General features: G+C 40.2%; 2 protein-coding genes across 2 annotated transcripts; both read right to left on the bottom strand.

The window, feature by feature from the left end:
- Nucleotides 1–3,821: 3,821 nt before the first annotated feature.
- On the bottom strand, nt 3,822–7,546 carry gapdh (glyceraldehyde-3-phosphate dehydrogenase). Its single transcript, XM_004077972.5, has 12 exons — nt 7,410–7,546; nt 7,065–7,113; nt 5,953–6,052; nt 5,764–5,870; nt 5,591–5,681; nt 5,377–5,492; nt 5,214–5,295; nt 4,972–5,123; nt 4,815–4,893; nt 4,402–4,485; nt 4,213–4,310; nt 3,822–4,137 (listed from the first exon to the last, which is right to left on the bottom strand). Exons 2-12 carry the CDS (start codon nt 7,085–7,087, stop codon nt 4,068–4,070), a joined length of 1,002 nt encoding a protein of 333 aa, XP_004078020.1. The 5' UTR covers nt 7,088–7,113; nt 7,410–7,546; the 3' UTR covers nt 3,822–4,067.
- Nucleotides 7,547–9,593: 2,047 nt separating this feature from the next.
- nppcl (natriuretic peptide C-like) lies at nt 9,594–11,273 on the bottom strand. Its single transcript, NM_001104704.2, is given in 3 exon segments — nt 9,594–10,301; nt 10,505–10,634; nt 11,093–11,273. Coding segments are annotated over 2 exon segments (396 nt in total). The 5' UTR covers nt 10,604–10,634; nt 11,093–11,273; the 3' UTR covers nt 9,594–10,004.
- Nucleotides 11,274–11,556: the final 283 nt, after the last annotated feature.

Here is an 11,556-nt window from a genome sequence, read left to right as displayed (position 1 = left end):
ATATATATATATATATATATATATATATATATATATATATATATATATATATATATATATATATATATATATATATATATGTATGTATGTATATTAAGACAAATAATCGTTACACCCTTACTGTTTAACATGTAAACAGTATCCATGTTCAGCAAACAAAATTTCCTATCTCCAAATGTTAGATTTTGAGTTTTTACATGAAATGGTGAGAACAAGAATAACTCCGCCTTTTAAGTGAAAATGCAAGAAAATCCTGCCCGTTTTTATTACAAGGTCACAAGACAAAAACCTCCTATCAGCGTTGACAGGAATATTAGAAAAAAATATATATATTTCCTGAAAAAAGGGATTTTTTTCAGACAGGAGGCTTGATGTTATGGCCATGGATGGCATTGTCTGAAATATCCGTATGACTGCCTTCTTTAAAGAGCATAGGGAAAAAAAGTCATTTTTTTAAAAACCATAGACAACAATAAAAAGCATTTAATTGAATCCACGGGTTGCAACTCACTGAAGCCTTAAATTTTTCAGCGAGTTTTCGAAAGAGGCATTTATAAACTTTTACTTTTTATAACAAAAAAAATATTTTTATTCTTAGATTCGTGAAACAGGCCCCTCAGAAATAAGTAAAAATTCTTATCCCATTGATAAATTTCAACAAATAAGAAAATCATCCGAAATCAAATGTTAAGAAAAATGGTCTTAACAAGAATTCTTATTTTAAGAAAAAAATTGTAGTTAATAAAACGTGTTTTCTAATTTTGCATTGGAAAAACTTTATCGAGATTATTTTTTTCTTCGAAAACAGAAAATAAGACATTTTTTCTTCAAAAAAAAGGCATTTTTACTTTTTTCAAAATTCAGTTTTTGCAGTAAAGCTGGAAAACAAAATATGGAAATCTTATGAGAGATGATGAAAATGAAAGTTATATTTTCCAAATGCACCCATTTTCTCTGCCTTGCATGAAAACGTCTTCATGCAGTCTGTGGTAAAAACATAACGAGGTCAAAATGGTTGATCTGCTTTTTTTTCTCATCAATAAAAAGCAAAGTCCAAAGCAGATCAGAATAAGCCACGACAAAGCAATTTGTGGAGACAAATGACACTGGCTGATTCATTTCAGTGGCTAAACAGAAAATGTTAAGAGCACTTATTAAAATTTTAGGAGACTATTTAAGCAGCACATGCATGAAGATTAAAATATGAACTCTTGGGAAATTAGGATAACACATCCAGATTCAAGTTTTTGGGAGGAAAAAAGCCAAAGAGGTGGATTCAGCACAGAGAAAGCGTTCAAACTTGTCAAATTTAAAGTAGGCTGTGACATTTATTTAGGGTGAGTCCTACTGACTTTGGGAACATTTTTTCTAGGGGGAACATTTGAGGCTTTATTGAAAGCAAATGCCAGACTTGATATAATGAAGGCAAAGGGAGAGGAGGGAGCTGATGCTCCACATGAAGATCAAGAAGCTTCACCAGAGGCATCCTGCTGCCCAAAGCAGATCACTTTTTGATGCAGGTTTCTATTGAGTGTTTGCACTGTGTGCAGTGTCATTCAGCTGAATCAATGTTTCACAGCTTTTTTTGGTCTAAAGAAGCTCTTTTTAAGGAGGGAAATAATGACTAACAGGCTGACACTAAAGCTGCAGTAGCAGGTTAAGCAGGATGAGGAGCAAACTTCCCACAGCAACATTTTTTTTAAATGATTGCCACACTTAGTTTGACTTTTTTTTCCATCACTTTCACTTCAGATTTTCTCCGTCCACCTTAAAGTTTCTCTTCTGGAGCCAACATAGTGGGTCCGTTCACCTGTCGTTCACCAAACGCAGCCATTAGATGGAATGTTTTGTGTTTCTCCCAAAACAATTGTGTAACATGATTTATATGCAGAAAAACCAGCTTGAACTCTTCAAAAATAACATCCACAAGAGCAAAAATGAATTGAGGACCTGTGACAGTCATTTTTTATTATCATATCTTACATAAAAATGAGTAAATTATAGGTGAAATGAAAAAACTTGCAGTGTAGATGCTGTAGTCATAGTGGTTTGAAGATTCAGTTGTGTTTAAGCTACCACATTTCTTCACCTAAATAATGTTAAACTGCTTTTTTTAACCAACTCATTACTGACCAGAAGGGGAATCTGTAAAACTTCCGCTCTGCAACCATGAAAATTAAACTTTTGTTCACAAGAACATTTAAAATATTGTTTCAAAAAGCCTAACCATGTAGATTTGCTTTTACAAATTACAACTTTTATTTAAAAGAGAGCAGTTCAATGGACAATGTTGCAGCACAACTTTAACTGAAAACTTCTGTAAGCAGCAACAATTTGCTTTCCATTCTTTAACACAAAGGCATGCTAAATAAAATGTAGAACATTTTTTGATTCTTCACTGGCCTCTTCACAGTGTCAACAGAACTTAAGACAAATAGTTCATGCATTGCTCTGCTTTTTTTTTATCTACAGGAAAATATAGAAAAACAGAAAATTTGTTTTTTTCGTAAATCCCATCTTAACTTTACTATGCATTTTCTTTTGAGGTGTTTCATAGGGGTGTAATGATTAATTGATTTAATCGACAAATCTGTTTATTCTATGGTCCAACCAAATTGATCTGTCTGAGGCAAGTTGCTGATCGAATCAACCTAGGCTATTAAAAAATTATTTCTAAAGGAAATAAATCGATTATATCGATACAGGATATATTTTATGGTAAGTTTAATTTGCTATAATGTAAAAACGACCAAGTGTCATCACACTGGACAACACACATGCAGTAAAAAAATGATCAAATCGTCATTCCAGTCCAATGTGTGGAAACACGGAGGTTTGCAGACATGTGACCATACAGTGTGGTAGTCTGGAATACTTTACCTGCACTGTTCAGTACCAGGTATTAATTCTCTGAGTCACTAATTTTTTTTGCAGGGTTAGGTCAGTTAATTGGATCATTCAAAATGAATCAAAATCAACAAAGAATCAGATCAACAAGTACAAATTCTATGAATTGAATGGTTAGAATTTCCTAGTATTTTTCTTTAATCTCTAACATGACATAAATAGGTTAATATACAGCTAAATGGTAAATGGCGTATACTTATGTAGCGCTTTCTACCTTCTTACGAAGGCCCAAAGCGCTTTACAGTCACATTCACACACACTTTCACACACTGGCGCCGACCTCGCACCAGAGGCAAGGTGGGGTTCAGTGTCTTGCCCAAGGACACTTCGACACATGGGCGTGCAAGGTGGGAATCGAACCTGCAATTTTATGATCATGGGTCGACCACCCTACCACTGCACCACGGCCGCCCACACGGCCAGTTGAATGCGACAACTGTGGAAAATATTTGTATTTCACCCACTCAGTTTCAATTTTCACTGATTTCAGGTTAATGTTTTTTTTTTAGTGCAACTGCTGAAAGCAAAGCAAGAAGATCGAATAGAAACAAATAAAGACTCCTGTATGACTAATCAAACCAGGCTGGTCTTATGGCATAATTTAGCAGCATATAACCACTCACCATCTATACATGCGTTTTCCTAAAGTAGCAAACTTATCACCTCTGCTGACCAGTATTTTATAGATTCTGTAACAGAACCGCAGTAGAGCTCACTGTTGGCTGGAATTTATAACTGAAATTCAAGTCATGCTTTAGCAATTGGAGCTAAAGTAATACTCTTTTCATGATAGGTCACAGTCATACCCTCAGGAGGATTGAAGGAGTTTGTCGAGGGCATCTGCAGTTGTGAGTGTGAATCCCATACATTCAATTACAGTAGTTTCATGCTGTAAAAAGATAAAGAGGCTGAAATCTCACAAACCAAGGACTTTATTTCCACCACTGTCTGCAGCCTGAGAGCTTCAGACAGGAAGAGACTTTCACACCTTCACAAGAACAGAACTGAGAACTTAAAAAAAAAAAAAGAAAAGAAACTTGGTCAACAAATTGAATCTCATTTGTTTGGTGGGAAATTTTCTCAGGCATGTAATGGGGGAGAGTCAACGATCTGATGGAACCCGGCAGTGTGTGACGGCGATGTATTATCAGCTGGTTTATTTACTCCTTGGCAGCCATGTGTGCCATGAGGTCACAGACACGGTTGCTGTAGCCAAACTCATTATCGTACCTGGTAAGGAAAAAGGAGAACGTCAGTCAGGGTTTTTTTAACGTGTTTTTTGTGGAGAAGGTGAGAATGACGTACCATGAGACCAGCTTGACAAAGTGGTCGTTCAGGGCGATGCCGGCACCAGCATCAAAGATGGAGGAGTGGGTGTCACCATTGAAGTCTGTGGAGACAACCTGCAGGAAAACAAAGAAAATGTGAATGAAAAATTATGATGATCTATAAAATAAAATAAAAAGAGAGAAACAAAGACAGCTGGCTACAGACCTGGTCCTCTGTGTATCCAAGAAAGCCTTTCATGGGTCCCTCAGATGCAGCCTTGACTACCTTTTTGATGTCATCGTATTTAGCCTGTAGGCAAAGACAAAACCATAAATAAAATAAACCATAATAACCGACTAGCATCTGGATTAAAAAAAAAAGAAAAAAAATGGTGAACGCAAAATGTACGCATATTTCATTTAACCTTCACCTGCTGAAATTTACCATATAGACCACGGAATATAGCAGAAAATAAGAGCCCACAAGGTAGATGTTGAAAGTGAATAAAATCTGAGAAACTGTACAGTTTTGCAGATTAATTTTATTAAGAGATTCCATCTTAATCCCTGGTGATAATAATATGGATAATAATAATAAATCCATATGAAGGAAAAATAAAAGGATTTGTGGTCACTCACTGGTTTTTCCAGGCGGACTGTGAGATCAACCACCGACACATTGGGAGTGGGCACACGGAAGGCCATGCCGGTCAGTTTGCTGTAGAAATTTTAAGTGTTTAATTAAGACCCTGACAGCATGTATGCTGTAATATTAAAAAACCCACTGAGGACTCACCCGTTCAGCTCGGGGATGACTTTTCCCACAGCCTTGGCAGCTCCGGTAGAGGCGGGGATGATGTTCTGGCTGGCACCACGGCCGTCCCTCCACAGCTTACCAGAGGGTCCGTCCACAGTCTTCTGGGTGGCAGTGATGGCATGAACTGTGCTCTGAAGAGAGACCAAGACAAAAAGGGAGGTGGGTTCAATGAGTCTGAACATTCAGCAGCAAAAATCGTTTAATGGAGCGTCTGCTCTCACCATCAGGCCCTCAACAATGCCGAAGTTGTCGTGGACGACTTTGGCCAAGGGGGCCAGACAGTTTGTTGTGCAGGACGCATTGCTTTGAAAAGCAGAAACATTGGCGTCAGAGCTGTAAGATCCAAAAATGGACGGTCCTTTTGTAGATTAAAAGTCATCTTACCTGACAACCGTGAGAGAGTTGTCGTACTTCTCGTGGTTGACTCCCATGACGAACATGGGGGCATCTGCGCTGGGTGCAGAGATGATAACTCTCTTGGCACCGCCCTTCAAGTGAGCCTGCATTTTGGGATTTAAAGAGGATTATTCCGCATTTGCTTGATCCAAAAATAAATAAATAAATAAAAATCATGATATCCAGAGGGGAGCATACATACAGAGGCCTTCTCAATGGTAGTAAACACACCGGTGGACTCCACAACATACTGGGCACCGGCCTCACCCCATTTAATGTTAGTAGGGTCCCTCCTGCAAAGAAAAATCCAATCACTTTCTTTTAGTCGTCCTAAAAAGTAATCACTGATTATTAAATACTGGCACATTAACTCACTCATGGAAGACGGTGATCTGGTGTCCATCAATGACTAGTTTGCCTCCCTCAGCCTTGACCTCACCCTTGAAGCGGTTGTGGGTGGAGTCATACTTGAACATGTAGACCTTAAAACAAAAATAACTTGAATACAAGATCTCCCCCCCCCCCCCCCCCCATTTAATTTAAGACTTAATGTCTTTCACTCACCATGTAGTCCAGGTCAATGAACGGGTCATTGATGGCCACAATCTCCACCTTTTTAGAGGTGAAAGCAGCTCGGGTCACCAGACGGCCGATACGGCCAAAACTGAAATGTGGAAGGACAAGTATCAGTCTGGCCTCTAGATGGCGTCCTGAGGCCATCTAATCTGTGCAGTTATGTCTGAGTGGCAGTGACATAAAGGGGCCAATGCCTAATAACCTGAAATCATTCAGTAAGGGACGCTAGTGCTGACTTTCAGGTGAACCCGAGCAAACGCGGTTCACTGAAAGAACCCCATTTTGTTTCCTTCCTTCACGTTGGCTTATGCATAACATCCCAGGAGACATGAATCTGCAGTCAGATAAAGGGCAGAGCTCATGAGGAGGGGCTGCATGCCGCTCAAATGCTCACACGCCCCTTTCTGGGGGCAAAAGTCAGAAGAACCGCCAGTGTGTTAATCCTGATGACGCCACAGCTGCGGTTTGATCAATGGTCGGGTTACTTTTTAACCACAGTCCTGAAAACCTGGTCTAAAACAGAGGCCAGCAGGACTGGCAGATAACACTAAAGATTCAGGATTGTGATAGTTCAATATCCAATGAGATATTCAGCTTCATTTCTACTCAATTCCAAGAGTAGAAGAAAACGTCTGTCCAGTTGAAGGGGTGAAACAAACTCAAAGTTTTCTACCAAAAGGCCAAAGTTCAGAGATTGAGAGAAAACAAAAAACATCCAGATGGCGCAAAGGTTTGTTCAAATGCATCAGGGGACACTTGTTGCTTCAGATGTTGCACACCACCTTCAAATTGGATGCCAATTGCTTCAGCTCCATGTACGTCTTGATCGCCAGGGAAAATTAAAAACTCTTTAGTAAACCAGAGCTTGTTCTTTAAATCAAGTGTCCTCAAGGTTTCTTGGAACTCTGCTAAAGTTAGTCTGAACATTCAGAGTTTCATTAAGAGATCCTTATTTTAAGAAATCAAACAATTCAGGGAACGTTTTGCAAAACCACTCCAGGAATGTATTAAAAAAATAAAATGATTAAAAAGGAAATATTTGAAGTGCATCAAGAACAATGTGGCATTGTGAGCTTGAAGTGTTGAGAAAAAGCTCTTACCCATTGATACCAACTTTCACCATTTTAGCCTGGGTTGATCTTTAGTCCTCTGTGAGATTAAAGAATAACAATTTAAAAAAAACATCCTTTAGAAATCTATGCAACAAATATTTTTTTTAAAATCACACATCATTTGGGCAGAAAGATGAGCAGAAGGCCTCAAACATTCATGCAAGTCCTTTTTTTTTGGATCACTTTGATTGCTGCAACTTCTCCATGACACTTTACAACTTTCTAAACAGCTTCAATCAAGCAGAAACAAAGCAAAGTGACTGTTTTGCATCAATTGTCTCCAGGTGATTTCAATGAAAGAGTCATGCTGCCAGAAACAGCTGAAGCCTTTACCGTTTGTGAGACGCTTCTGTCTGTCTTGCGACTCCGGGTGTGAGTGGGGAAGAGCAAAGTTTGGTTGGGAGTATTTATGATGGCCCCCTCAGGACAAAGCCACACCCCTTAATGGTCACCGATCCTCACCCCGCCCCCTGTGAATGTCAAGGTCGTTAGCTGCTCAGACACAGGCTCTGAAATCCCATTTTTGTCAAGCTCCTTTCAATTCTTCTTCATATTTAACTTTTAATTACAGTCCTAACTCTTTAGAGCATTTATTCTAATTCAAAATATGTGCTGTCAGTTTAGTCTGAAGCATTTGGAGGTCCTGATTTAGATCCTCCAGCTGAAAAAAGAGAGGGGTCCCTGCTGACCTTCTCACTGAATGCAGACACATGGAGAGAGCAAATGGGGGATCAAATCTCTGGCTTAGTGACGCTGACATTTAATGTTCAAAGACCATGACCCTTCACTTGAATGGTTCTGTTGCCGTGCCTCTTTTTCTGCCGTTTTATCCCCTCAGCTCAAGTCAAAAGTTGAAACTCAGTTGCTCAACTTGAGTCGTGCAGAGGAACTTGTCGGAGTCAGTTTGCTCACCTGAACTGTGACTTTTGTGTGGACATTTGGAAACGGCTCTATAGTAAAACTTTATCTTGAAAGTGCTGCAGCTAAGGAATCTGCAAGAGCACATTTTATCTTTTAGAGATTAATAATCTTTGCTTTCTTCACCAGTCTCAAAACACAACAAGGCTCAGGCATGCCAGCTGCCTTCCGAAGTCTATTTTTGACTCCCTGTTCTGTCAACAATGTTGACATCAGAAAGAAAAGATCTCCCAAGATTACGGTGTTAGATTTTCCCCACGTGTTGCACAAGCAGACCAGACCCGACAAACGCTCGCTTAGATTTCCTCTGCATGTTTCAGCAGGCTGCAGAGACGGTTCTCTGCTCTGAAGCTGAGCAGCAACGGCGGGTTTGGTGGCAGACGTCCAGTGGTCCTGGCATAGCTGAACTATCACAACCCCTCCGAGTGCAAGCATGCCAGTCCCAGCCGCCGCTTTACAGCTTAAGGTCAAAGAAGGGACGCAAAGGTCAAGCTAAGATTAGATTGCAGCGAGTCAAACTCATGATCCATGATATACTCAGTGCTGCAAGTGCTGCCTCGTGGTGATCTTCTTTTGTCTGTTTCACAACAGTTCAAGCACCTCGACGTTTGAGTCGGAACGAAACTGATGCATTGATTTTAGAGAAAAACATGGAAACATTTCATGACATAAATTGGACTCGTTAGTCCTCTGTGTTCATACTGACTCGCTACAAACATCTGCAGAAACATCAGTGGTAAACTTCTAAGCTGTAAAGACGGGACTTTGTGATTGCGTTCATGTAAAAAGGTGCTTTTAGGTACATTTGTGCAACTTGTGTTCTGTCTGGTACAAAGTCCAGCCTGCAGAGATGTGCAATAATAGCTAGGAACAAACAAACTCATACTGCCATCTTGTGTTGCAGCAAGAAACACTTATTTTCTACATTTTGCTTTCAAATGGAATCTTTTCCCGGTTTTCGGTAGCGACATGTTATTTTCAAAGGTTATTGTGAATTTAGATCACCAACCAAATGACACAAATATAATTTAAAAAAAAGGATGAAAATGTGTGCAGTCAGAGTGAAATGCCTTTGAAACAGCAGGCAGACTGATTTACTGCTAGATATAAGCAGCAATAGGTCAAGACGAAAGGGTCAAAAGCAACAGGGCCGGTTATAAGAAGACTGTCCAGCTGACACATTGGTGCACCACTCCTCTGAGGGTCACCAGGAAACTTATTTAGGTGTGAGAACACTTTTAAAATGTTTTCTGATAATGTAGTTTGGAGAACATAAAGACAAAAGTTGCGCTGTGATGCAAATCCTTGGGTGTTGATGCATAAATGTATGACAGCAATATATTTTAAGCAAACATTAGAGAAAAAAAAGTGTTTTTGAATCAGAACCAGACCTGATGACATGTACTTTTGTTTGGCAGTCAAAAATCGATTAAAAAAATGATCAAGTCAGAAACAAAAAAAGGCAAATATCTGCCATGTAAGGATGTGGAGCTCCACTTTTAAAGGACAAATTGAAATGACGGGTATCAATGGGGAGTGAACCATGTGGGATACACGGGAAGGCAAGAAATGAATCTCTGTGCAAGAAGCCGAATGTCACAAATGTCAAATCCATTTATTCATGCAAATCATAAGTGAACATAAAAAGAAAACTGTAGGGATCACAGGTGCCATCATCTTTGGGTATCTACGTCAGTAACAGATGCTTTTAGTCAGTCTTCTGACCGCAAAATGTCAAAACATTTCTACATATATGACAGTCAAGGAAACTAAGAGACATAAGATTACTTCAGAAACAAGGCTGACAATCCAGGAGAATACTTTGATGGACACATGATGCACATTATTTAGTTCAGAGCACATGGGATAAAGTATAAAGCATCTACGCGATAAACCACATCAGTATACACCAGATAACAGACAGAATGTAGTCTACGTGTTGATATTCTTCTCTGCAGATGAACCCTTTTTCTACCAAAGATGTCGCCAGTCTTTACTTTCCTCTTTTGACTAACAGCCCAGTCCACTCATTGACCCGATCCGGTCCAGCTTCAGGCCAAAGCATCCTCGGTTCCATCCCCTCCGTGACCTATCGGGTTCTGCTCGCTTCTGGTTGGTCAGGGCCCCCTTCAGCAGGCGGAACCACGGGGTCTCCGGCTGTGTCTGGAGGTCGGCCCATTTGGGGTACTCTGCTGTTTTGACCCCCGAGGAGAGGGTGGACTGCTCCTCCGGCTGGGTGTTCAACAGGTTCTCCAGGTCGTCCAGAGTCAGAAGGTCATTGTAGCGGTCCAAAAACTGCTCCACAAACTACAGGAGGAAAAGGCGGGGAGGGGGAGGAACACAGAAATGTAATTGCAAGGGTGTGTACAAGGGAAATAATGAAATCAGCGATACATTTCATCATGCTCTCATGCTTTCCTTTCTTAAGGGGACGACTCTGCTGGATTTTCATCCACTCTGGGTTTTGTCAATCCACTCAAACCCCCACCCCTGTCTCCCCCTCCTTTTACCTGCACAGCATCGGCAGATGGATGCAGAGCACGAGCCTCCGTGACCTCAAACGGAGTCAGAAGGAGCAAAGTGGCACAAAGCAGCACAGGACACAGCATGGCGACAGAGACGGGCGGAGGGGCACGAAAACTGGAAAGATTTGGTGCAAAAACACAAACGGTTAAAAAAAAGTACATTTTAAGAAAGAAGAGCAGATTTCCCATTAATTACATACAAAAAAAACAAAACAAAAAAACAGACAGCTATTTGGTAACAAGAATTTTCCAAAATATGATTTTAAATGAGCTTTTACAGCTGGCAAATATTAAAAAGTGAAACCTGAATTTTAGGGACACATTTTGCAAAATAAACTCCAGATTAAAAATGGAAATGCTTTGTAAAGCTGTTCATTTGGTTGACATCTCTAAAACTGAAAAGAATTGCACGAACATTTAGCTGTAATTGCTAAAAGATTATCCTGGTTTTAAAAATGAGAAAAAACAAACAGAAAATTTTGTCAAATAATTGGATGAAATTAATTAGATGGATTCTCAAGATATACACAAACACCAACTATTAAAAAAAAGATGACTATAAGAGGAGCTCACCTGTTTATCCTCTTTCAAGGCTTTTTGTATCTTCTGCTTTCACTCTTCTCCACCTCCCAGTTTCCTCTCACTTGTAGGCTCCTGCTGAGAGCATCAGTTTCTCACTTGGCTTGCTCCTCCTCTTCTCTTTCCCCGTGGTGGAATTGGGAGGACAGGTTTCGCTCTCCTGCGTCTGTGTCTTTTGGTCGAGGCGGTTCTGCTGGGGCATCAGCTGGGATGCTGCAGAGGTTTTGTAGAGCCAAAGATGCCACCACCCCCCTACCTCTTTCCACATCATCTTCCTCCTCCTCATCTTCTTTTCTTTGGAGTGATGTCATAGCAGGAGATAGACTGTCATTGCCAAGGTGACTGTGTGATGAGCACTAAAGCAACCTGACGACACTGTGCTGCACAAGCCAAGGTCAGGGGTCAGTAAATGCCTCGTTGGTGTGACTTGGAAGTGATCTGGCTGGAAACAGTTGTGT

The sequence above is a fragment of the Oryzias latipes genome, chromosome 16, assembly GCF_053564925.1.
Source record: "Oryzias latipes strain Hd-rR chromosome 16, Olatipes_Hd-rR_3.1".
NCBI lineage: Eukaryota > Metazoa > Chordata > Actinopteri > Beloniformes > Adrianichthyidae > Oryzias > Oryzias latipes.
Note: the sequence above shows the minus strand (reverse complement) of the source record. Positions and strands in the feature narration are given on the sequence as shown.